General features: G+C 53.6%; 11 protein-coding genes across 11 annotated transcripts; 3 read left to right on the forward strand and 8 right to left on the reverse strand.

The window, feature by feature from the left end:
* Positions 1–600: 600 nt before the first annotated feature.
* Positions 601–1,716, forward strand: NUU61_006361 (uncharacterized protein; the record flags this gene model as incomplete). The annotated part of the gene is made up of 1 exon (XM_056656889.1): positions 601–1,716. The coding sequence occupies one exon, from the start codon at positions 601–603 to the stop codon at positions 1,714–1,716; it is 1,116 nt and encodes a 371-aa protein (XP_056509689.1).
* Positions 1,717–1,888: 172 nt separating this feature from the next.
* On the reverse strand, positions 1,889–4,381 carry tktA (transketolase tktA; the record flags this gene model as incomplete). Its single annotated transcript, XM_056656890.1, has 6 exons — positions 1,889–2,002; positions 2,053–3,416; positions 3,470–3,764; positions 3,815–3,899; positions 4,018–4,160; positions 4,328–4,381. The coding sequence occupies 6 exons, from the start codon at positions 4,379–4,381 to the stop codon at positions 1,889–1,891; spliced, it is 2,055 nt and encodes a 684-aa protein (XP_056509690.1).
* A 1,626-nt stretch (positions 4,382–6,007) lies between these two features.
* On the forward strand, positions 6,008–8,235 carry NUU61_006363 (putative phenol 2-monooxygenase; the record flags this gene model as incomplete). Its single annotated transcript, XM_056656891.1, has 5 exons — positions 6,008–6,048; positions 6,100–6,313; positions 6,374–6,864; positions 6,927–6,961; positions 7,016–8,235. 5 exons carry the CDS (start codon positions 6,008–6,010, stop codon positions 8,233–8,235), a joined length of 2,001 nt encoding a protein of 666 aa, XP_056509691.1.
* Positions 8,236–8,370: 135 nt separating this feature from the next.
* On the reverse strand, positions 8,371–10,235 carry NUU61_006364 (sugar porter family MFS transporter; the record flags this gene model as incomplete). Its single annotated transcript, XM_056656892.1, has 3 exons — positions 8,371–9,505; positions 9,558–9,814; positions 9,879–10,235. Coding segments are annotated over 3 exons (1,749 nt in total), but the record flags the coding sequence as incomplete, so codon positions are not given.
* Positions 10,236–13,210: 2,975 nt separating this feature from the next.
* Positions 13,211–14,428, reverse strand: NUU61_006365 (spermidine synthase; the record flags this gene model as incomplete). Its single annotated transcript, XM_056656893.1, has 3 exons — positions 13,211–13,491; positions 13,716–14,285; positions 14,398–14,428. 3 exons carry the CDS (start codon positions 14,426–14,428, stop codon positions 13,211–13,213), a joined length of 882 nt encoding a protein of 293 aa, XP_056509693.1.
* A 544-nt stretch (positions 14,429–14,972) lies between these two features.
* On the reverse strand, positions 14,973–15,656 carry NUU61_006366 (ubiquinol--cytochrome-c reductase subunit 8; the record flags this gene model as incomplete). The annotated part of the gene is made up of 4 exons (XM_056656894.1): positions 14,973–15,027; positions 15,085–15,262; positions 15,425–15,450; positions 15,625–15,656. 4 exons carry the CDS (start codon positions 15,654–15,656, stop codon positions 14,973–14,975), a joined length of 291 nt encoding a protein of 96 aa, XP_056509694.1.
* A 202-nt stretch (positions 15,657–15,858) lies between these two features.
* Positions 15,859–16,783, forward strand: phb1 (prohibitin subunit PHB1; the record flags this gene model as incomplete). Its single annotated transcript, XM_056656895.1, has 2 exons — positions 15,859–16,179; positions 16,259–16,783. 2 exons carry the CDS (start codon positions 15,859–15,861, stop codon positions 16,781–16,783), a joined length of 846 nt encoding a protein of 281 aa, XP_056509695.1.
* Positions 16,784–17,058: 275 nt separating this feature from the next.
* NUU61_006368 (25S rRNA (uracil2843-N3)-methyltransferase) lies at positions 17,059–18,480 on the reverse strand (the record flags this gene model as incomplete). Its single annotated transcript, XM_056656896.1, has 1 exon — positions 17,059–18,480. The coding sequence occupies one exon, from the start codon at positions 18,478–18,480 to the stop codon at positions 17,059–17,061; it is 1,422 nt and encodes a 473-aa protein (XP_056509696.1).
* An 861-nt stretch (positions 18,481–19,341) lies between these two features.
* On the reverse strand, positions 19,342–21,951 carry NUU61_006369 (putative cell wall proline rich protein; the record flags this gene model as incomplete). The annotated part of the gene is made up of 1 exon (XM_056656897.1): positions 19,342–21,951. The coding sequence occupies one exon, from the start codon at positions 21,949–21,951 to the stop codon at positions 19,342–19,344; it is 2,610 nt and encodes an 869-aa protein (XP_056509697.1).
* A 1,827-nt stretch (positions 21,952–23,778) lies between these two features.
* NUU61_006370 (P-loop nucleotide/nucleoside kinase family protein) lies at positions 23,779–24,348 on the reverse strand (the record flags this gene model as incomplete). Its single annotated transcript, XM_056656898.1, has 1 exon — positions 23,779–24,348. The coding sequence occupies one exon, from the start codon at positions 24,346–24,348 to the stop codon at positions 23,779–23,781; it is 570 nt and encodes a 189-aa protein (XP_056509698.1).
* Positions 24,349–25,010: 662 nt separating this feature from the next.
* NUU61_006371 (concanavalin A-like lectin/glucanase) lies at positions 25,011–25,526 on the reverse strand (the record flags this gene model as incomplete). Its single annotated transcript, XM_056656899.1, has 1 exon — positions 25,011–25,526. One exon carries the CDS (start codon positions 25,524–25,526, stop codon positions 25,011–25,013), a length of 516 nt encoding a protein of 171 aa, XP_056509699.1.
* Between the last annotated feature and the right edge of the window lie 39 nt (positions 25,527–25,565).

The raw sequence follows: 25,565 nt of genomic DNA on the forward strand, positions 1-25,565 counted from the left end.
TTCGGTGCTGGTGTTTGGTTGTTGATGTGTTCATGATACCTTGGCGTTTCTTTCTTGTCGCTCTCTGGCTTGAATGTCTTTTGTTAATAGTTGCGTTTGGGTTTGGACAAATCACTTTTGTTGAGGTTGATCAGCCTCGTATACATGAACTGAATGGACTGGATATCTCATCGAGAATGAAAAATCTGCATTCATTCTAGAAGACTAGTAGCCCTGCGTATCTCACGGGAAAAGAACTTATCCTGATAACTCAGATGGCCCTCGCATTGCGGATGTCGAGGCCTCGGAGTCAAAAACTCCCCATGAAGATGAAAGGGACAAGTCTACTGGAATTGAATTCCTCTTTGTTATTTCCAGCTCTACTGTGTGTTTTCTTAGCGATCACATAAATAGATCACAGGATTTGTCGCATATGCACCCTAACCATGACGCCAGCATTGCCGAGCCCTAACTGCATCGGCACGAGGATCATGCTCCCCGCCTCCGTCCGCCATTCCCGCACCCCTCCACCAAGCACCTCTTGAAGTAAACTGCTACTGATTGAATGAACTGTATAAACAATTCCACTCAATTTCTTACAGCTAATATCTCAAATCCGCCATGTCCACCGACCACCACATCGCCCTCCTTGGCCTCGGCACAATCGGGCTCTCCATGCTAGCCCTGCACCTCCGCCGCCGCGACACAAAAGTAACTGTCTACGACCCGCGCCCAGACTACGAGAAGCAACTGCGCTCTATGCTACCAGGTTTCCTGGACGCAGGCTTCGTGTCCCCAACCGCCGAGCAACCGATCCCGAAAACCGAAATAGTCGACCATTTACTCAAGAACAACCGACTATTCCTCGCCTCGTCCATCGCCGAGGCAGTACAACATGCAACCATCATCCAAGAACAGAGCCCCGAAGTGACAGCATCCAAACAAGCCGTGTGGCAAGAAGTCACCAAAACCGCAGCCCCGACCGCCCATCTGTGGAGTAGTTCTTCGGGCGTGGGCGCATCGACGCAGGCGGCAGGGAATAATACAGACACCAGCGTCGCCGCACGCCTCCTCGTCGCGCACCCGTTCAACCCGCCGCACCTGATGCCGATCATCGAGCTCGTCCCGGGCGAGCAAACCGATCCGGACCGTGTGGACTTCGCGCGCGAGTATTTCTGCGCCGTGCCGGGGCCAACACTACCGGCCTCAACGGCGGCCGGCGTCGCGGCCGTAGCGTCCGCCTCGGCAGCGCAGGCAAGCAGCGAGCCCCAGGCATCGCTGTACTACCGCCCGATCACGCTGCAGCGCGAGATCCCCGGGTTCGTGGGCAACCGGCTAGCGTTTGCGCTGCTGCGCGAGGCGTGCTATCTAGTCAATGAGGGCGTCGTGTCGGCGCGGGATCTCGATGCTATTGTCACGGCCAGTATTGGGCCGCGGTGGGCTGTTAGCGGCGTGTTCGAGAGCTATCATGCCGGCGGCGGCGCGGGCGGCATTAATGCGTTCTTACAGAAGCTGGCGCCGACCATCGATGAGACGTGGCGGGGGCTGGGCCAGCTTGAGATGAGCAAGCCGGGGGATCCTACGGAACCCTTGCAACGGCCTTGGCGCAATACCGTTGTGCGCCAGACGGAGGAGGCCTATGGCCCGTATACGGCGCAGACGAAGCAGAAGAAAGATGAGATGTTGAGGACGACGATTGAGATGCAGACTAAGTGCTGGGGGGAATTGGAATCCTAGGGTTGCAGCTAGATAAATTTCTTATCCTACTCATTGAGCTATGAAGTGAAGAATCATAGAAGTCTTAATAAGCTCTATTGGCATTCTCATATCTCTAGCGGACTTGTACCGCCTCATACTTAAACGTAAAATCCAGAACATTTTGGCCGCGTCACATTCGTCATTTCCTTGCTTACAGAATCTGCTGGAAGGCACGGTTGACGGGTGAGCGCACGGGCGTACCCTTGTAGAAATCGATGGTGGCGATGGCACGCTTGCTGATGCCCTCGGGGGTGAACTCGAATTTCTGCAGATTGTCAGCGGGTACTCACATTTCATGACTGGAAAATCACATACCTTGTACACCTCCTTGTAGGGGCCCGAGGCACCGAAGCGGTTGAGACCGAACTGCTCGTGCGCGTACCGCTCCCAGCCCATGGTCGAGCAGACCTCGACCGAGAGCACGGGGATACCGTCCGGCAGAACCTGCAGGCGGTAGGCCTTGTCCTGGGCGTCGAACACCTCGAAGCAAGGGATCGAAACCACACGAGCAGCAACACCGTGCTGCTTCTGCAGGTACTCAGCAGCCTCCACACAGATGCTGACCTCGGAACCGGTCGAGACGATGGTGACGGCGGCGTTGGGGGCGTCGACGGCCACGTAACCACCCTTCAGGGCCGACTCGATGGTCGACTTCTCGAGCTGGGGAAGGTTCTGGCGGGTCAGGGCGAGAATGCTGGGGGTGTGGCGGGCGGTCAGGGCGGAGTAGTAGGCAGCGCTGGTCTCATTGCCGTCGGCCGGGCGCCAGACCATGCAGTTAGGCAGGGCACGGAAGTGCGCCAGCGTCTCAATGGGCTGGTGTGTCGGGCCGTCCTCACCCAGACCGATCGAGTCGTGGGTCGCGATGTGGATGGCGCGGACACGAGACAGAGCCGACAGGCGGACGGCCCCGGCAGCGTACGACACGAAGTTCAGGAAAGTACCACCGGCGGGGATGACGGTACCGTAGGCAGCGAGACCGTTCATCACGGCGGCCATGGCGTGCTCGCGCACACCGTAGCGGATGTAGCGGCCGGACCACTCGCCAATACCCAGCTGAGGGGGCTGGAAGTCGACAGCGTTCTTCCAGCGGGTGTTGTTGGAACCCGTCAGGTCGGCGGAACCCGACAACAACTCGGGGATAACGTCGTGGATCTTCTCGAGGACAGCCTCCGAAAGCTTGCGGGAGGCGACGGCGGGGTCGCTCGACTTGTAGGTAGGCAGGCTCTTCTCCCAGCCCTCGGGCAGCTTGCCGGACAGACGGCGAGCCAGGTCGGCACCCTCAGCAGCGTGCTCGGCCTGGTACTTCTGGAAGAGCTGGTTCCACTCCTGCTCCTTGGCGGCACCCTCAGCGGCGTGCTTGTGGTAGAGGTCGTACACCTGCTGGGGCACGACGAAGCTCTGCTCGGGGTCGAAACCGAACTGCGACTTGACGTGCTGCGCGTCATCCGCCTTGAGGGGGTTGCCGTGGACACCGCCGGTGCCCTGCAGCTTGGAGCCGAAGCCAATAGTGGTGGTCAGCTTAATGACCGAGGGCTTGTCGGTGACCTGCTGGCACTTGCGAATGGCGGCCTCGATACCCTCGAGGTCGTTGTCACCATCCTTGACCCACTCGGTGTGCCAGCCGTAGGCCTCGAAGCGCTTGATAACGTCCTCGGTGAAGGCGCACTTGGTGTCACCATCTAGTAGATATGTCAGTCGGGCTCTAGTCGGATGAGATCATATTTGCTCCTACCAATGGAGATGTGGTTGTCGTCATAAATGGCGATCAGGTTGCCCAGCTTCAAGTGGCCAGCCATACTGGCAGCTTCGCTAGCAATACCCTCCATGGCGCAGCCATCACCGAAGAAGGTGTAGGTGTAGTTGTTGAAGAGCTCATAGCCGGGCTTGTTGAAGACACCGGCCGAGTGGGCCTGCGCAATGGCCAGACCGACGGCGTTGGAGAAACCCTGACCCAGAGGGCCCGTGGTGACCTCAATACCGGGGGTGTCGTGAGCCTCGGGGTGGCCGGGGGTGATGCTGTCGAGTTGCTGCGGAGGTCAGCGAAAGAGAACCGGCCAAAGATTTGTGAGAAACATACACGGAAGCTCTTCAGGTCGTCCATGGAGAGCTTGTAGCCGAACAGGTGGAGCAAGGCATACTGCAGCATGCAGCCGTGACCGTTCCTATTCAGCAAGTACTGTCAGCCGACTGTCGCTCCATTGAAGGGTCTTGATCCAGCACACGACAAATTCTTTTCGTTGCGCACCCGGACCGATTGGGAAGGAATGGATTGGAACATACGAGAGAACGAAACGATCCCGGTTGACCCAGTCGGGATTCTGGGGGTTGAAGCTCATGAACTTGTTGAACAGAACGTGGGAGACGGGAGCCATGCCCATCGGGGCACCGGGGTGACCCGAGTTGGCCTTGGAGGTGGCATCAACCTGTGGGGAGCGTCGTCAGTAAGATTCGGAAAGTTAGGATGCATGGTGTTTGTGAATTTGTGTTCATAGAAACATCTAAGCTTTGGCCTCGAGCTTCTCGAAGTGAAATGGTCACTGTTATGGAGGGGAGAGCAGGCAATTGAAGCGCAAAAAATGAGGGCACGTACCGCGAGAACACGGATGGTGTTGATAGCCAACTGGTCCAAATCAGTGTAGCCCATGATGGCGGTTTCTGAGCGCGTTAGAATCAGAGCTGAAGAGGACAAGATCGAGGAAGACTTACCGTTTAATAGGATGAAAAGTGAAAAGAAAAGGAAAAAAAAGATGGGAAAAGAAGGGAAGAGAGAGGGGAGGTGGGGGATGATGTCTGTGGTGGGGCAGTCTGCGGCGTTTGAAGGACCACAGCAGCCCGCGCTTGTACAGCGTCAACAATCAGATTTCGAATTCGAATTCAAAGAGAATTCGAAGAAATTCATGAGTCGCAGAGGCGATATGTAGCTACAATTGCCATGGATTACATCATAGCTAAATCAGACCTTCCATTTGTATCTGGTCTAGTGAACTACCCGTTCTATACAAATTGAAGCACTAAGGCGAGAGTCAGTCCGATGCCGGTGACAGCCCAGGAACTACTCGCAGCCCCAACATCCCCCCCGAGGCTCTCGGCAACCCTCGCGGTGTCCCTACTGCACACCGGGAACCGCCCGGAGGACGCTGCTCCGGCGAAATTAACCGACCCTCCAGCGGTCGAGTATGTTGTGGACGATATTATTAATGCAATGTTTCTCGAACCTCGCCTTCCAAACTCACTTCACAATCCACCTAGCGAGAAGAAGAATATTGTTCACGATGTGCGGTGATCTATGATGCTCGGGTTCCCCAATCGGGCCACTCCGATTCGGTGAGGCAACACAGGAACCCCGTGGGCGATGTGCGCCCGACAGGAAATCCCCAATTCCTTCAAGATCGGAGTCTCCCCATTGAGAATTCACGATGGAGTCAGCTTTTGCACAGGCTCCACGCGTGTTGGACACACAGGTGTGCCGAAACGGTGTGGATAATCACGTGATCCATACCTTTTCACCAGTTGAGTGAACCAAGAGACGGATATCATGAACAGTCGGAATAATGCTTGATGAGGTTCAGGGACACTCGTTGATGTAGCCTCGTCAGCTACAACGCGGTGTTGTTCCGCCTGGGTCCGAACGTCGATCGCTTTTGCTCCGCACTCCCATATACCTTGCACGGGCAAACTGAGACCGACATCCGATGTCTAAGCGGCATGCCTCGGATGAAGAGATCTCATTTATTTTCTTCATGCCGTGTCGATACCCCAGTCGCCATGAAGCTAGTCGAATATCTCCCCCAATGACGGCGGGCGCTAAGAAATGCATGGCCTATCAGCCTTCAAGAGTCCATTATATCCAGGAACCACATGAACATTCAACGGAAATATGACCATTCCGACTTTCCCGACTGTGCTGATGACTTGGAGAGATCGGTTGCACGTCGCAGAACTGCACCCGGCCTGGGGTCTGAAAATACCCCATTAGGCGACTATCAATACACATCGAAGAGTCCCAAGTGCGGAATATCCGGCATTTGCACAGACGCAAAATACTGTACCTAGTGGTTCCAGACTCGGGGTATTATGTGCAATCCGGAGAGGTGATGATGTGAGTCAGCGTGCAGCTCGGAACTAGCACCGTGCACTGCGTCGTTGCTGTGGGACAACATCTTAGCAGAATGGTGGAGTATAAAAGGGAGCTCCCAGACCACCATGCTGATACTTGATGTTGTGCAAGAATCATCACCGGTTTCCATGAAAATCCACGATATTACTCACTATGAACGAAGAAAACAATACCTCTGAATCGCATACCGATGTGTAAGAAGCATCGATTCCATGCTTCCTGTCTTGGCCTAACCATCGCAACAGACTCATCGTCGGCGCCGGTCCCTCCGGACTGATGACAGCCTACTGGATGGCTCGCTGCGGCGTGCGAGCACGTATCATCGACAAGCGTGGGACCAAAGTGATGAACGGCCACGCGGACGGATTGCGCATGCGTACCCTGGAGCTGTTTGACAGCATGGGCATCCAGCATCGCGTTTCGCATGAGGGCTTCGTGACGGCTTATGCCGCATTCTGGGTCCGTCAACTGGATGTATCCGTGAGGGAACATTGACTAACTGACCGTGCGATTATATAGGCCCCTGGTGAGGATGGGATTCCGATCCGACAAAATACTTATACCAGCGCCAAGATCAACGAGTCACCGCTCAACAACATGCTTTTGAGTCAAGGCCGCATCGAGCAGTTTATTCTGGATAGTATCCAGGAGCACTCGGACATTCAGGTCGAACGCGGGGTGATTGCCGAATCCTTGGAGTACGATGAGCAGCAGGACGGCAACCTTGAGGCATACCCCATCACCGTCAAGCTCCGAACTCTCAGTGACGAAGAGGCGAGCTTGGCAACTGACCCCGAAAACAAGTCCAAGTCTCAGGTAGCACGCAATGGATTGTATCGAAGCAATCTAACCGCGGACGACTGGGACGACTTGATCCACCGGAGCAAGGCCCGACAAGCAAAGACCGAGATTGTCAAAGCCAAGTACCTCATCGGGTGTGATGGAGCGCACAGCTGGACAAGAAAGCAGCTGAACATTCCATTGGAAGGGTCCAGTACGGATCATATTTGGTGAGTGCTGGTGTCTTTTGATATTGATCCGTGTGAAACTAATACATTGACCTTCGTGACAGGGGAGTGATCGATATCATTCCCATTACCAACTTCCGTAAGTACGCAGGGTCATATTTTAACAGTGGATATATTGACCAAACATCCCCAGCTGATATCCGCCGTCTCGGCACGGTTACAAACGCATCGGGAACTATCCTGGTCATCCCGCGCGAGCGAAACCTAGTTCGTCTCTACGTGCCCGTGCAGGTCGTCGAAGCCGGCACAACCCGCCGATTCGACCGCTCAACGATCACGCCAGAGATGATCCGGACACGCGTGCGAGAAATCCTGACCCCTTACACATTCGACTTCCAGATCTGTGACTGGTGGACCGCATACCAGGTCGGACAGCGCATTGCACCCACTTTCACCAAGGGCAACCGGATCTTCCTCGCCGGCGACGCCGTGCACACGCATTCGCCCAAGGTGGGACTGGGAATGAACATGAGCATGCAAGACAGCTTCAACGTTGGCTGGAAAGTTGCTCTGGTCGCTGCGGGCGTGGCACATCCCTCGATTCTGAGCACATACCACCCGGAAAGGCACCGGCTCGCTGAAATGCTGCTTGACTATGACCGCCACTGGTCCCCGCTATTCACGGAGATGAAATCCGAAGCGGCAGAATCCCCAGATAAAACGCAGACTATGATCAAAGTCACCGAGCTTTTCGAGGATTTTGCCGACGGTCTCAAGGCGTTCTATGGTGCTAGCTCACTCGTCTGGAAACCCGAGGGCGGCGAGGAAGTACCGGCCGTTGCCCGTTGCTTAATCCCCGGGGAACGGTTTCCGCCAGCCAAGCTGCGCAACCAGGCAGAGGGCGGGACGCATTGGACGATGCGGTTAATGAAAAGCGATGGACGGTTCCGGGTTGTTATTTTGGCGGGAGACATGCGCAAGTATGAGCAGAAGCAGCGTGTCCATACACTCGGCCATTTGCTTGCTGGCCATGGTGCGGTGAATGGTTCTCTCATGCGCCGCTATGCCCCGATCCCTGGACGGTTTGACAGTCCCCTTGACTTGATGACGATCCACAGCGCCCCTTGGGCACAGGCAGAGTTCTTTGACTTCCCGGATATTCTGCGTCCTCTGGATCCCGTCATGGGTTGGGCGTATGGGAAGATCTGGTGCGATGATGCGCCTGGCTGGGACCGGTATTGTGACGGGAGGGCGTACGAGACTTGGGGAGTCGATCGAACGCGCGGTGCCCTGGTGGTGATTCGTCCGGATCAATACATCGGATGGGTGGGAGAACTGGAGAATGTAGACCAGATGGTGCGTTACTTGGACGGTGTGCTTGTCAGAGCAGGAAATGCTCGGCCCAAACTGTAGGGCTCTATATAGATAACCAACAAAGATGGAGGTTAGATCTCAACGGCAAGTGGTTCATTGAATTCAGTCCAGGAATATTCATACAGAAGCAGTAATTACAACGATTTCAACACAACAACTACCCATCCATCTCCTTCACACACCCGTATGTGCTCCTGGCTCCGCTGGCACAGTTTCATGTAGCTCAGCCGTCGCATCCGGGACATGCGATGAAGTCCCCGCGCCACTTCCCTTATCCAAGGAGCCCCGAAGCACGCTCGGCTCAGCCGGGAACTTGAACTTGGAACTCTTCCACGGCTTCACCTTCATGAGATACATGGTATCGATCTCCTCCAGCGTGCGGCCCTGGCCCTCGATGACGGCAAAGTAAACCAAACCAGCCGCCAGGAACAGACAACCGGCAAAGACGTACCCAAAGCGAAAGTCGATCGCACTCACAATAAACGGCGTAAAAAAAGCCAACAGGAAATTCCAAAGCCAGTTGGACGCCGTGGCAAGCGACATGGCGCGCGCCCGGTACTGCGAGGGATACAGCTCGGCGATAATAGCCCACACCATCGGACCCCAGGTGCTAGCAAACCCGAGGATAAAGAGACAGGCAAAGACCACCATGGCCACACCGGCAGAGTGTGTTCGTTCGGGGAAGTCCCGGTTGAGAGAGAAGTGGCCCACGGAGGCGAAGACCATGAAACAAACGAACATCCACAGAGCGCCTGCGATCAACGACCGGCGTCGGCCATAGTGTTCGATCAGGTAGAGACCCAGGAAGGTGGTGCCGAAATTCACGCCGCCCAGGATCATCTGCGTAACGTAGCTATTGTGGATGCCTGCGCCCTTGAACACGACGGTGCCATAGTAGAAGAAGTAATTTGCACCCGTTAGTTGCTGCAGCGCCTGTAGGGCCACGCCGACGAGCACCCGGTATGCCATGGTCGGTGCGCGGAATAGCTGTACCCAAGTGACCTGCCCGTTGCGCACCTCTTCTTCGTACTTTTGTTTGATCTCCTCGAATTCAATGTGCAGGGCCCGGTGGTTGCGAGGCACTCCATAAATCTTAGCGAGCGTGTCGATGGCTTTCTCGACCTTACCGTGGCGATAGTCGTACCGAGGACTTTCCGGGAAGAGCGCCATGCCCACACCAAGAATAATAGCCCAGATATACGTGACCCCCATGGGAATCCGCCAGGATCCAGTGTTAGGACGGGCTTCGGTGCCAAAGTTGATGCAATTGGCCACAAAGATACCCAGCGTGATGAAAAGCTGATACGTGCTGTGGAGAGTTAAGCAGGGAGATTTCAAGACTATGAAGACTAAATGCATACCTGATCAACGACCCTCGAATGTGCCGTGGCCCGGACTCGGCTTGATACATCGGAACGAGCAAGGACACTGCTCCTACCCCAAGCCCTGCAACCCAGCGGCCCAAAGCAACTTGATACCACTTTCCCACTGGGGAGGAAATTTGGACAGTGACCCCAGCACAAACAATGACACACCAGCCACTGATCGACCATTTCCGGCCGACGCGGTCAGCAATGGGTGCTGCGATTAATGCGCCAATCAATGTACCGATTGAGAGCTATAGAAGAGTCTCAGAAATGTGAAAAAAGAATTTGCAACAAAGTTAGTCAATTCTCACTCACCAAGGCAACGATTAGCCCAGAGCGGACATTGCTGAAATGGAAACTTCCATCTGGACCCGGCTGGCCATACCGCTGCAGGAAGTTCTTCATTCCGAGGAACCCCGAGATCTGGCCGGTATCATAGCCGAAGAGAAACCCGCCCATGGAGACGAAAATCCCCATAGTGAAGGAGCGCCAGGTGAACAGGGGGATGGGGGTGTCGATGGCATCGCTGGGAACTTTCTCGCGATCATTGGTGGACGCCGACTCCCTTGAAGGCTCGCCGTCGTTGTATAGGTCCTGGGGACGCTTCTTGAAAACTTTTTCCAGCATTGTACTTGGTCGCGAGCGATGAGTAGAGGGATTCTGCCGGTGCTTCTTCGCAGTGAATATAGCTTATCGTATTGCTGAGACCACAGCGGCACTTTTATACTCCATCGAATCCGAAGATCCAATCTTTGGCAAGAAGACTGCGTGTGACATGCTCGGAGCTGGGTTTCCTGGGACACAAGCCGATGGCAGCGCAAACCGCGGGGGAGGGGAATGATGACCCGTTGATTCACTCCCGAGAATTCTGACTCTGTGGGAGACAGTGACATTCACGCGAATGGAAGAAATCCGGGGAAAGTGGAGACTCGTCCGTGTCAGTTATGTCGACCGACCCATGGTTCCTGGTCACTGCCCTCTAGCATCGCGGGGATCGAGACTCAACGACGTTGAAGGTTAGCAGTACCAAATTATGGGTAACTATGTTCCTCGTGATCGTTTCCCGGGCAAATCATATTCAAAGAGAGGGTTGCGATGTGGTTGAGAAAAGTGATGAGGTCAGTGGCAGCCACAAAAGCTTGGGTGTTACTGACAATTACTTGGTTCACGGCGGGTTTCGGCTGAGATTGACCGTCGAGTACTTCTGGTTTTATTTGTCTCTTATGTCTGTATGTTAGCATGTCGAGGATTTGGATGGTCTACTCACCGGCTTGGGAAAGAATGGTAGTTTTGGCTAACCCTAAGTCGTCTTCATTGGGAATCTATGAATTGCTCAAAGATCGTTACCTATGCATACTTGGATTTGTATATGTTTAGTAGAGAAAGAAAAAGAAAAAGAGGAGATACATGCCTGATATCTACTTGAGATAACCCAACGCATCAAATGGTAATGGCTGTTCATAAGGCACATAAGGCTGGGTTCGCACTACAAATCACACTTTTGGTAGATTAGATAACTGAGCTTTCTGTACTAGTCAGTTCTATGTGTCTCCTGGCATATGAAAAGGCTCAGTCTCTTAACCATGCATCACGGTGTCCGGATATACTTATGATACGAACATCCCCATCCTCTATGTCTATGAATAGTATGGCGGTTCTATCTGGCAACGATCATATGTAAAAGTTGCAGTAAAAAACGAGGAAACTGAATGAGCAAGCTAGCGTGGCACTAGCAACTAACTACTGATAAATTCTTTTTTCTACGCTACCTAGGGGAAGGCCACATAGGCTCTCTGTTCCCACTCCGAGGGCATATATTCAGGTCCTTACATTAGCCATTTTACTGCACCCATAGACGCTCTCCTCAGAACTAGCCCCCACTGCCTCACACTAAGGGCTTGGCTTGAAACCGACATGAGTCGAAGGCCTCTAGGGTAGCCTTGAAGGGTATATGGAGAGCATAATCCTCATGCCATATGAATAGCCAGGGCCTTGAAACCTCGAAGATTTGAACGATACTCTCTGGCAGGATTGTGGATGGGGATAGGGCCTTGAATGGCAGGTTTTATACTACAAACACAGTTGGCCGATCACTGGCCCCCAAATGACGGTCTTAAACGGAGCCGCATTCAGGATGAGTGTCACAGCCTTGCTCAAATTTAGTCGAAGAGCTCAGTTATCTGGTTGCGAGCATTCCAGTTCTGTTTTTCTCTACACATGTTTCTCTAGGATCCACTCGAACGAACTACTCCCGAGTATTGCCGGAGATTCAGCCTTATTGAAAAACCGAAAGAATAACAAAGATGTGTGCCTTGTGCCTTGTGCGTGGTTATTGCTATTAATATGATTCCTCAAGAGCTATGTACATACATGTAGCTGGTAGAATCATTCTCCTACTATCACGAAAAGACTGAAAGAACAAATCTATTCGTTGACTCGTATTTCAACAAGCCAAGAAATGCATGAATCGCACCAGCTGAGCGGAGATTTACTTCTCTCATTTAGCCCCAGCAAAAAGCGCAAACTTCATGTAGTTCCACATCCCTGTCAGCCTAACACCGCGCCGACTGCAAGGTTGTGTTAATATATCCCCTGAAATACGCAGAATCCAGCCAGCCATCATGAAGGACAGAATGGAGACTACAATCTCACTAAGGAGAGCTTTGAAGCTCGGTGACAGCAACAACCTCATCTGAGACCAGCACTATGGAGTCGTCCGTTTAGACTTCAAACTATCCCAATATATCTAGATCATTGTAGCTTTCCTCGATAGATGATTTGGCGCCAGGTTCAGTCAGAAAGTAGTTCACTAGACAACTGCTCTCTCTTCGCCAAGGATCGTGACATCTTGGTTAGAAAAAGGACTTAACGTTAATGAATCCCGAAACTAGAGGCACTCTTGAGTTAAGACAGAGCATACCATGCTCATCTATTCAGCAGGCACACAGGAGAGAGGGCTCTGGAGTGTCGACATGGAGATGAATGACCCACTCCGCGCGGAACGGATAGGGCTGAACGCCGATCGCCATTCGAATTGGCCTCTTTTTGTGCATGATAATGCGAAAAGGCAAACTTTTTACCAAATGAAAAGGCTAGCACAGGCTAACATTATCCTTGTCAATCACCTTGTCGGCCCTAAATATCCTCGACACCCCGAGTGGCCTCTATGACCTCGACGAGGTTGAGAGACAGCTCGACCAGGGACAGGAATCATTACGCCATGGCGAATTCTGCTGCCTGGAGAAAGTTTTTCAGTGTGGAAAAGAGGCTCGTCCCGGTTGACTCTCCGATATAGTTGGGGAAGATATGACGCAGAATGTGGACCCCAGATTAAAGCTGGCTCTCAATGCTTCGCTTGTTTCTCCGACTGAGGGCCTGGCTACAATGCAAGTACAAGGGCTGACTTCTTCTCAGTATTTACCACACCCGTGGACGGCTCCCTCTGTTTATGTACACTACTGTGTACTTCTCATGTGAGAGAACTGTCTACCAGAAATGCCATCACGGTCACGGTCTGCTACGAGAAACAGAACAGAACAAGCCGAGCCGGACAGAAAACAATCTACAAAATGCAGTACCCCGAAATCCTCGATGTCATTCCAATATTGTCGTGGATATCTAAAGACCATAGTTTTAGGGAAATCCATCTACACATCCAGAGCCTTGCGCGCAAAGTTGGGCAGCACAAAGCTGGCGCGGTGGATGTCCTGGTTGTAGTAGCGGCACAGGCGCTCTTCCTCCTCACGGGACCAGGAGCGCACGGGCTCACGCACGTTGCGCGAGGCATCCTTGCAGCAGACCATGAACCCGATCTGGCCGGACGGGTAGGTGGGGATGGTGGTGTAGGCGTACTCGGCGACGGGGAAGACCTCCTTGCAGGCCTTCCTGAGGTTGGCGATGAGTGACAGGTGCAGCCATTGGTTCTCAGCTGTTGGGTTAAAGGCACAGATTCCCCAAAACCGAGCCCGAAAAGCGGGTTGGTTGGCGGGGTGGTGCGAAAAGGTTAGCCCGTGGTCTTGCAAATACGGAAATAAATAAAAATAATAGAGATGCGAGAGAGAATTGGAAGAGAAATGTCAGGAAGAAGGGCAATCCACATGTGAGGCAAATACAACGGGGAAAATATGTGAGGGGCAACGAAAGGCGACGAACAACCTTGGGTGGTGATGACACCTCCTTCGCGGAGGGCATCGCGGAGAAGTTCAAAGTACGGCTTCTGGAACAGGCTCTCGGCAGGGCCCTCGGGGTCGGAGCTGTCGGTAATGATCACGTCGAACTCGTTCTGACGGTTCTTGAGGAACTCGAAGCCGTCACCGACGTACTCGCGGGAGTTGGGATGCTGGAAGCCAATGCTCATGCCGGGCAGGTACTTCTTCGACACGCGGATGACAGCCTCATCAATGTCGCACAGGGTGGCCTCCTCGACCGACTCGTGCTTGACGACCTCACGGAGAACACCCCCATCACCGCCGCCGATGACCAGTACCTTCTTGGGGTTGGGGTGGGAGTTCATGGCCAGGTGGGTGATCATCTCCTGGTACGAGAACTCATCACGCTCCGTGCACTGGATCACATTGTCCAGGACCAGCACCGTACCGTAGTCGCTGCTCTCGAAGACCAGAACATCCTGGTACTTGGACTTCTCGTGGTGCAGGATTTGGTTGACCTTAAGGCTCATGGCCTGGCCAGGCCACATGGACGACTTCTCGGAGAACCAGCCATCTATACCAAAGAATCAAAACAGTCAGTGATGTTCAGGGGGAAAATAGAGCTGGTACCCAGTGCAATTGGGCGTCAATGAGTTGAGGCGGGGTAACGAGAGGGGCACACCTACCCTTGATGGTGGGGTGGACGATGTCGCTCATGATGCTGGAAAGAGAACGAAAAGAGAGAGATAGGGGAAAGGCAGAGGAGTGAGAGAGAGAAGGAAGACGAGAAAACCAACGCAGCATTCGCAGAAGAAAAAGCAGCCGGCGGGACTTTGGCTGCTTTGGGCGAATTTTTTGCTTGTTTTCTCGGCTGAAGTGGGGACGGCCCACGCCTCGGCCTGGGGCACCAACACTGCGGTGTAGGTCCATTGGACAGTCATAGTCCTCGGGCTTTATTTTTAAGTGAAATTGAAATGTTTTTTGGAGGTCTCAATACCATGGCGAGCACAGAGGGCATCGGGGACATCGGGGACATCGGGGGCCAATGACATCCCCGGAAAAGAGGCTTACTCCGTCAATTCTCTCCAGAAATTTGAGAAAAACCAATTCAAAATACAAGAACTAGCGAATATCAATCCGGAGCAGACAAAGGAAATCCGAATAGTCGATTGCTTTCTAGTTACTGTACAAAAATACAGCCGTGGTCCAGGTCTGTCGACTCTGGTATACCAATCCCTCAACTCCCAACAATGGAGACACTTTACTCGTCACCGCCCTCGAGCAGACGACCCGGCTTGGAGTTCAGGTACTCGTTGCTGCAAAGATCAATCAATCAGTACAACCCCAGTCATGATGGTATTGTTCGGGCTTACCGCTCAACAGCCCAGTTCATCGCGGCGTACGCAATCAGGAAGGGCGGGGCAACGTAGAGCACCTGGTGACGGAAGCGACGGAAGGAGTTGAAAATAGCCGCGTGCCCAGCGCCGGCGAAGGGACGCTGACGGTTAGACGACACGGCGTAGGAGGCGATGCGCTGGGGGGTCGGGCAGCCTATAAGTCGGGTTAGCGACCAACCCGAATCCATTGTTGCTATATTCTCTTTTGAAGGTATATCTTGTCGTCAAGTGGCATCCGTCCACATAACGTTGGAGGGCGCATCGGCCTCACGTATGCGGGCACACTCGCAGAGTCCAAGGGACAATATCCACGTACCGAAGTCGCCCCAGCCGCCAATGAAGCTGGAAAAATCACATCGTCAGTATATACCACACCAAGGAAACCATCAAGGATAGTTGGAACGGGCCAATTGGGATGAGGATAAATCGAGCATCCAAGCGGGTGCAGCCGGACACCTTGTGCGCAGCAGCCCAGGCACCACCCAAGGCAAGGAAAAAAAAAGAAGGATCACCTACCTTCCGTTCTTAGGATCAACACTGCCACCCATGGTGAAAGAAATTCAATCAATTCGGCAAAAGGAGAGGAAACGGGGGAATGCGAGGGAAAGGGAAAAGACGAGGTCGGGTGAAGTTGGAGGTTTGGCCAACGCCCTAAACCCGATCGGGTACCACCGCGAAAGCAGCAAAAGCCCGACATCATCTCCATCTCTCTCACCCCATTCCCTCCCACCCCTCCCATCTCCCTCCACCATGGCCAACGCCCTCTACAACATCTATCGGCTAGCACCTCCTGTGTTCGCCGGTGCGCTTCTTGTCAACTCGTCGCTTTACGATGTTCGAGGTGGCACGCGGGCCATCATCTTCGATCGGCTGTCCGGAGTGCAGGAGAAGGTGATCAACGAAGGCACGCACTTCCTCATCCCGTGGTTGCAGCGGGCGATTGTGTACGATGTCCGGACGAAACCACGCAATATCTCGACGACGACAGGCAGTAAGGATCTGCAGATGGTCAGCTTGACGCTGCGAGTACTGCACCGGCCGGAGGTGCCGAAGCTGCCGCAAATTTACCAGGTAAGGAATCAACAGATAACAAAAACGCATAAGAAGCAAGAAAAAAAAAACCAAGAGCTAATAATACTTTTGACGATAGTCATACGGTACCGACTACGACGAGCGTGTCCTCCCATCCATCGGCAACGAAGTCCTCAAAGCCATCGTGGCCCAGTTCGACGCCGCCGAGCTGATCACGCAGCGTGAAGCCGTCTCGAACCGCATTCGTACGGACCTGCTGAAGCGCGCGTCGCAGTTCAACATCGCCCTGGAGGACGTCTCCATCACGCACATGACCTTCGGCCGGGAGTTCACGCGGGCCGTCGAGCAGAAGCAGATCGCCCAGCAGGACGCCGAGCGCGCCCGCTTCATCGTCGAGCGCGCCGAGCAGGAGCGCCAGGCCAACGTCATCCGCGCCGAGGGTGAGGCCGAGAGTGCCGACATCATCAGCAAGGCCGTCGCCAAGGCCGGCAGTGGCCTTATTGACATCCGTCGTATCGATGCCAGCAAGGAGATCGCCCAGACCTTGTCCAGCAACCCCAACGTCACATATCTTCCGGGCGGCGGCGACGGTGGAAAGGATGGCGGCAAGAGCACGAGTCTCTTGCTGGGTTTGAGGACTTGATTTCCGGAGTGTCTTTTTGTTAAAATTCCTTGAAATGTACCATTTAATCGCAACCTCTCTCGGGGAATTCACTGCCGTCCAAGGAACACCTGTGGCGTGTGAAATGAGGTGGATATGGCTGAGCCACCTGGTTTCTTTTCCCTTGAAATGTAGCAATATCATACCTCTCCTCCATTCCAAGAACTCTCTACATGCATCGTAGACGAATTCATATTCTTCATATTCATCATTAGGCACGCTATGTATGCTATCTGCGGGTATATCATGAAAACATATCATTCCAACCGCCGATACACATGCACCTGGAACCGCATATCCTCCAAACCCGCACCCTCGCCAACCTCATACCTTAACCTTGCCGCATCCCGCCTCCACCACCGCGAGTCCTGCGTAAACACCCTCTCCCACCGCCCCTCCGCCACAGAGAGCAGCGTGTGATCCAGCAGGAACTTCATCGGATACTTCCTCTCCTGCGCGGCGCCGTCTTTGCCCTTGCCCAGCTTCAGGGTCGAATAGCTGCCCGGGCTATCGACGACCAGCAGCACCGCGCCCGGCGGAAGCAGTTCTGTTAGACGGAGTAGGAGCCCGGTGGCCTTGGGCATGGAGGTGGAGAAGAGCTCGTTTAGGGTGAACATGAGGGTTACAAGTAGGGCTGGGGAGTTGGGTGTGCTGGACGTGTCGATTAGGATGTTCTTGAGGTCTGGCTCGGGCAGGCTCAGGATGTCTGCGCGATGAAATAATACTGAGAAATCGGTCCTGTCTTCTGTGGTTGTTGTCGTATTCGCTGCTGCGGGCAGCAATGGCGGCTGGTACTTGGATGTCGACGGCGTTGGGACATCAGACGATGAGATCGTGCGCGCCAGTCGATCAACGACAGCAGACCAGTCGGCAATATCAACCGCGGCTACAGAGAAACGTGGATGTATCCTCGAGGGACCAACTGCCGGAGTGTCGCCCTCATCCTCGCCCTCTTCTGCAGTGGATATCTCCGGCGCTGTCCGCGCCTCTGTATCCGCTTCATTCTCCTCCAACGACACCCCGGCAACACCCTGCTCCAATGACTTACTCCCAACCTCCAAATCCCTCCACGCCGCCGCCAGAGCAACAATCTCCGCCCCGGCCCCGCCGCCAATACACACAACGCGGGTATCAGGACCAGCACCTCCATTCTCCCCCAGACGAAGCATCCACGTCAGCACCGCTTTCAATAACCCCGCATACCCCAGCGCGCGCGCAGCACTCCATCGCAAAGCATAAGCGCGCAGCAGGTCCTCGCCGGCATCTGTGAAGGCAGAGTCGAAGTCGCGCTGGTATAGGTGGGCCTTGATAGTCTGGATCAGAGACTTGGTGTCGAGGGGCGCCTCGTCCGAGGTATTTTCTGACGCAGCGGAAGATTTTTTAGGATCTGGGTCTGTTGAACTGGTTTCTGGTGGTTTGGTTGTGGAATTGGGATTGGGGCGTGGAGGCGACGGGGAGAGAAGGGCTGTTTTGAAGACGTCTAGGAGCAATTGCTGGAGTGACAACGGGATAGTGGCGGAGAGGTCGATGCCACTACTTGACTCGGTGGCATCGCTAGCATCGCTGGCGGGTTTGTGAATGGAGGTTTGGTTGCTTGTTGGTTGGCGGGCTTCGCGCGGACGCTGTTTGGGCTTGGTGGTGGGGGGTTTCTGGCGGTTGACTTGGCGCGGGGGCGCCATCTTCTTGGGAAACAAATAGAAATCAAGTATTTCCTCGTCTGTTCAAGGATTCCAAGGGTCGAGAGAGTTCCCGAACTTGTGTTATATCACTTGGATAGCTGTGAGAAAGCACTGCGCGGGGAGGGCGGAGCGGGCGAGATATATTTTTTTCTTATCGCTATCAGCCTCCGCACGATATTCAGCCGAACAATAGACATACTGATCTGTCTTAAGACTATACACTACAAGGTTGTAATATTTATAATTGCTCCAATTGTCAAGTTGTCAAGTATTGGATTCCACACATAACTGACTAGATCCACCTCGAACAACGAACTCAATGCCAATATACTTACACCCACGCCTTGTAAAAGATCTGAGAAAGGCCCGATCGGCGAAAGGGCAACATGGATATTCCCGGCACATTGCCGGACAGAAGAAGAAAAATAAAAGCAACAAATAAGCGGGCGAAAAAAAGTCAGGGTCCGCAAGGGGACAGCGATCGTAGAGAAGTCAATAAATCCGTGCATCACACACCGGTACATGAACGATGGACAAGAAGTGAGAGCATATCGTACTCGGACACGGCAAAGCACGTCCGGGGAATAAAGAAATTCGTAATTGACGCCTGCGTGGGGACGTCAAGGTGAAGCGAAGAAAAGGGAACCGCCGAGCATGAGAGGCTGAAAAAAATGGAAGAGAAAAAAAATCCACAAAGAACCGGAGCCGATATCAATATGTACAGATCGATCGAGCGAAAAAAAACTTGTCGGAGAAGCTGAGATGTCGCAAAAAAAGATGGTACTGCCAGGCTATCGCTAATGCCGAGATTGCGCCGTCGAATCACAATGAAAATGCATGGAGCTCAAAGGGTAGGCGTGCTTAAGACTGAGGCCTTTCTTGGGTGGTCGGAGACAGCTCCGCAGCCGTTCGATCCTTGTCCTTGAGTTTCCAAAAATGCATGAGTCGGCTGAGTCGGCGACCCTTCTTTTTCGTCTTCTCGGGCACATCCCCAGGGGGCTTCTCCTCTTGGTTAAGCTTGCTCCGTTCCGAATGTTGACCACCGACCAGTTTGGACAAACTGGCCAGGCTGGACCTCTTGGAGGCATTCGCGGGGTTGCTGCGCCGATAACCGGTAGCGGAAAAAGACGCCGCTCGGTCGGTTGACATACGACCACGAGGAAAGAATGAAGCCGAAAAGCGGTTCATGTTGTTGGTCATGGTTGAAGCACTACTTGTCAAGGATGGTACATCCTCAATTGAGGCATAGCGATGATCCGAGGGCAAGTTGTGGTAAGAATGGCTCGAGAAGTTGCGGTCCGTCATGGAGGACGCCGTAGTCGACCGCGGAATATCCGGAGATGGGAAAGACGAATCGGACGGCGAAACCCCCGCGGACAACGAAAAAGGCGGAATGCTGGGCTGCAGCTCCATGGGTGATGTTGCCGGCCGCTTTTCCACAGTCAAAAAGCGAGGGGAGATATCGGGACTAGGAGGGCCTGTAGGCTTGGACACGGATGCCTCCGACTTCAAAATCTCCACAGGGCTGCGAGGTGGGCCAGTGGAGGGAGAGGCTGCATTTTCGGCTTGATCAACGGCGCCTTGTTGTTCAAGGCCTGCCGTGGGAGTGGCTGCTTCATCACGAGCTTGGATTCCCAAACCCGCTTGCTTAGGGTGACTCTCCTCGGGAGCACGGGTTAGAGTGTCCGCGGTGTCGCTGCTTTTGGAGGATTTATTTTCCTCGTCAGATGACACAAAGACAGAAGAGCCATGGGCTGGGGGACCTTCATCCCTGGGGCTTTGATTTGCAGCCAGAAAAGCATCTTCCTCCTCCTCGTAAAACACATCCGGAGCCTCCACTGTAGAAGTACCACCGAGGCGGACTCCACCCAGAGCGCTGTGGTCAAAGGGAGGCATCACGGGTGCACTTTCCGTGCGGCGATGGTACCGCATCTCAGGACCAATGAATGCACCCCGTCGTCCACCGCTGTACATCCGCTGAGATGCGACTGTAAAGTTGCTTGGGGCTCCTGGAGTGGGTCGGATCTCAGGTGTATTGAACGGGCCCAAAGCCGCATCGAGGTCGATGACAGGGCTACTCAAGGTATCCGGTGCTGCGCCCTGCTCATAAAAGCTTCTCGGTTTCCACGAGGTGTCCAGAGTAGGGGCAGGCAGCGGGGGCTTATTTTGAATGGTCTCAGCGTCTGAGACCGGGCCATCTGGGTTGGTGGGGGTCCGGATGACCACGACGTCGTCATTATCAAAATCGACATCCACGGCCGATCCAACATCCGAGTCAGTCCGAGTAAGCGGCGGCGGAGAAGGCATAGGCTCTTCCTCTGAATCCGCCTTGGACTGATAGCGCTTACTTTTGCTCTTGCCTCGTGTCAAGATGGACCCAGCCCAGGAACGAACTCGCTTCTTTTTCTTTGATTTCGAAGGATCCTTCTTCGCCGAAGTAGATCCATCCGCATCCTGATCACAAGATGACTCGGAGCCATCGTCCGAACACGAATGGCGAGAGGTATCCGTGGAGTGCGCATCATCACCTCCATGGCCCGAGAGAGCAGCATCGAGGTTGCCAGTGGATAAACTCTTGTGAGAGCGCGAATGCCCTGCCGCGGAGTGCGACCGTTTGATGGCAGGCACTCCCGCCGCCTCGGTGCTTTGAATGAAATCAAAGGCCAAAGACGCATCGGCAGTTTTCGGCCGTGGCTTTGACTTGGGTCCCGGCGGAGTGGGTTCCTCTGGGAGCGCAGGGTCCTCTGGCTGCTCAATCTTGATTGTCGTGATGCTGGCAGAAGGCTTGTGTGACGTCGAGTCGGATTGACCGGCATCAGGGGCATCGTCGTTCGGCGCCGGTTCGATGTGGATGGCAGTGGGCACAGGCGGAAATTGAGGAGAGATTGGAGGCGTCGGTCGCCCGAGGCTTGGAGCCGACTGGGAGAGCGGTTTCGAAATATCCTCCGTGTCATCCTTGCCTGACTTATTATCGGCAGGGGTGTTCAGCGCCTTAGAGATGGCGTTCAGATCGACACCGGACACCGCAGCGGAACGACGATGCGCATGGCCTCGGCGCCCGGGGCCTCTGCCGGGACCAGGCCCCGGTGGTGGGACGGGGTTTGCAGAAGCTCCCTCCCGTTTCTCGCCGTCGGCTGCGCCCGGTGTCACCAACTGCTCACCCCCAACAAACTCACTAGGCCGCCGACGGTGTCCACCAGATCGAGAGTTGGATCGAACAGGCGGACCCGCAGGCTGCGAAGATGGCTCGGAGCCCGAGTTAAATGAGAATGTCGGCAGCGCCGGTCGCTCCGACGGCCCCGAGTGTGATTTGGATTCATCCACATCGCGAGCGGGAAAGACGAAGTGTGGATTGGGGAGGGGAGCCGGCATGGTGAGGCGACGACTGGAATCGGCGTTGGCGTGGTCGGGGAGATCGAAATGCTGAGAATACGCCGTCTGGGATTGAGGTGGCAGAGAAATGGAAGCCATCGATGCTGCAACGCAGTAAAAAAAAGAGCAACAAGATAAAAACACAAAAATCAATGAATCCGATATCAAAGCAGAGCGAAGAAACAACCCCCGGCCGAAAAGATCCAGATGGAATACAAGACCTCCAGACCGTTCGACTTCCCGACACTGACTGGAAAGCCCAAAGAATCTGGAGGCCTTTACCAACAATGGGAAATCATTGAATCTTCCGCACCAGGCAGAATCGAACGAGCGAAGAAACCGAGAAGGGTTTCACAACCAGTGTAAATGTTCGGAAACAGAGGACCAGCTGCAAAAAACAAGGATACAAGTTCGGAGGGGGGGGAGGTGAGTAAGGAACGGACGGCCACGATGGCCAAAAGGCGGGTGAGGGTGAGGGTGAGGTTGGAAAGAGAGGGAAGAGGAAGAGGAAGAATAAGAAGAGAGAGAGAGAGAGAGAGAGAGAGAGAGATTGAGAACAACAAATCCAGGAGGGGCCAAAGGGTATTACGATACGCAGTATATATTACACCCCCCCCGATGGGTTGGGGGGCTGATCCAGGGAGAAGCACAGGGCCTGAATGCTTACGCTGTTCACCCTGGGGGCCTAAAGGGTTAATCTCAAGGCGAACAGTTAAGGAGTTGAGTTCCTTGAGAAAGTGAATAGTGCTATGGTCTAAACTGTTCTTTTTTCTATGTATTTTTTTTTTCTATCTATTTTTTCCGCATCGATCTCGGGGGACATTCCCCATCGGGGGAAGATCCGGCTGTCAAAAAGAAATCGAGAAATCGAATGGAGGACGTCACAGTTGCCACTGCGATACGAACACTCATTAAGAAAGAGAGAGCGATGGGGGCGGTATGGTGCGCGTACTGACTCTCGATCCTGGGGTCCCAGCTAAGCCAATCACCCATCCACCTCCGACGGCCCATCCAAATTTCGCTCGATACGGTGGGTCCGCGGGCGCTGGGGGCCTGCAAGTCTAGGGGATATGGCGTCGGGGTAATTGACGTTAAAATCCCTAGAGAACGAGGGGAATGAACATGGGGGTGGATTGTGCCATGCATCTATGAAGTAGGGAAGTTGGTAGAGAAGTATAGATTGATCATATTGGGATGCCTCAAGAAGAAGACATTGCTAGCTAACAACTTTGATGTATGTCTGCTCCTAGTGTATGCAGATATAAATAGGTGTATTGTAAAGAGAGTGTCGGCTCGGGGATTGATGTATGTAAGAATCATTTACATACAATTATTGCATGATTGTTGGCACAGGAAATAGACCGATTCCCCCTGGCGTCCAAACACCCCCATCCCCACCCAATCACGACTGGATCGACTGGGAAACGGGGCTATGCGCCTTAGGAAGAAAGTGAGTGTGGGCCCCGATCGTCATGAATTGGGGCGGCAACGGCTGAGATGATTTGTGGGCTGATGGCTGATCCTCACCGTTTGCCGGATCGACAAGTCTCGGATGAACGCTCTGTTTCGAAGATTTAGTACAGGAGAATTTGTACATAGTAGAGACAGAGTGAAATCATGTCATTCGCAGGTGATCGTGCATGAGATGTCAGAATAGATCTCGGCCATTCGATCTCCGATTGCCTTTTGGCTGTCCCTCATCGTCCATGGTTATTTCTCCCGACACAAACCACAGATGCCCCGGCAAGGAGACCACCGTGTTCGGGACTGAGTCAGGCCGGTTCCTGGATGTTTCGCACTCCGTTGCCCCATCCAGTAATTGCCCATCCGAAGTATTCCCCAGGACATGGACTGTCTGGCAGACGAGCTCAAAACCAAGCAGAACGAACAATCATCCGATTGTGAAGCCAGACCATTCCATGAAAATCAAGCCTCAAGGCCAATCCGCTTCATGACTTCGTGTTGCACCGTCTCTTCCGTGCTCGAGGAATCCACAACGATGCAATTTTGATCTGGGCGAGCGGGCTCTTTACTGAAAAGCGCGCGAGCATCTCCTTTGACAACATTGTCACCGGCATCGGACGGAAGTTGATTCATACTCGTTCGCTGACTTCTATGCGACACTCGTATTTGTAGCCTGTTTTCAAGGGCGCCATTGTCGTTCACTTTGCACTCGACGTACCAATATTCAGCATTGTACTTTTCAGCAAGAGCCTTTCCAGAGATGATAATCTCCGGATAGAAACAGGCACTGTCGAGGAGGACGCTGTGGCCATTTTGGAGGTAGTACTCGGCCATTGCCTTGCCGACGCCGTAGGTGAGTTTCGACGCCAGCCCCCAGTCGCATCCGCTTTCGAGAATGCCAGACTTGATGACATCGTGGTCGACGACCAGCGCAGGCATTCTGTGAGATAAATTTGCTGCGGTTGTTGATTTCCCTGCGCCAGGGTATCCAGACATCTGGATGAGAAACTGGCGAGGCGGAGCATCTCCCATTTTGATCGTGAGCCAAGCTGACCTAGTCGAAGACTGCTCAAGTGTTGATGGAAGATGTTGAGTTTCCAGGTGTTGTACTATGATGTGACCGAGGGAAGAGCAGGTTGAAGAAGTGAACTTGCCAGGGGCGGAGTAAAAAGCCCCAGGAATGGAGCATCTTCGTGCCTCAGATACCAGGCAAAGCTAGCTGCACCTACTAAATCTCGTGGTCGAAGCATTTTATTTCCGAATATTTGGAGAGAAAAAACAAAGCAAAATAAGATAAAATTGCACTATAACGCTGACCGTATTCTGGAGCTCGGTTTCTGGAATTATTCCACGCCACTTTCCAGGAATTCGGTAGATACAAGCACCCTGGCAATATGTGAGTAATTATGGCAGAATGTAAGATCTAAACTACAGTCACTTTGTGGACGCCCTAAATGGTTCATATTGTTTAAAATACAACCCATAAAGAACAAATGCTTGCCGCCCATGGGTATGACCCGTAGAGAAGAACGCCAATTCTAACCATAGAGTCAGTGATATCTGCTCGCCTCAGCAGACCCATTTCCTGCAAAAAGATACCCCACGAGATATGCACACGCCTGCTTTATTGGTCCAGCCGAGAGCGATCGGTATAAGGCCGGCAGCCCTAAACATGCTTTCAACCTTGGTCCCATTTAAGCTTGAACGGTTCCAACAACCAGAGCCGCCAAGACAAGAGTACACAATGAGAAAAAGTAAGAGGTTGATGCTCCCGAGGTGGGAGCAGTGGACTCGGCAGTAGACTGGGTGGAAGTGGTGGGAGAGGTAGAGGTTGAGCCACTCGCCCGACCAGAGCTGGACGACTTGGTTGATGATTGGGTCGACGATTTAGTCGACGAATGAGAGGATGAGTGAGAAGATGATTGAGTGGATGAATGGGTGGACGAGTCAGTAGATGAGCCAGCGGATGAGCCAGTCGACGAGTTAGTCGTGGAGTTAGTCGCCGAGCCAGTGGACGATTGAGAGGATGAGGCAGTAGACGACTCCGTCGACGACGAACTCGACGACTCAGCAGAGCTCGACGTCGAAGCCAAGTTCGACGACGAAGTCGAGTTGGACGCCTTGATACTAGAATAATCTCCCGTCTGGTCGGTGTAGCTGTACGACTCGGCCGGGTTGTAGTTGATGACCTTGACCGAGTCGACGTACATGGTGAACGGGGCGCCGCTGTAGTCTGTCTCCCCACCAGC

Source organism: Penicillium alfredii (assembly GCF_028826965.1).
Source record: "Penicillium alfredii strain IBT 34128 chromosome Unknown utg000009l_segment0_segment0, whole genome shotgun sequence".
Taxonomy (NCBI): Eukaryota; Fungi; Ascomycota; class Eurotiomycetes; order Eurotiales; family Aspergillaceae; genus Penicillium; species Penicillium alfredii.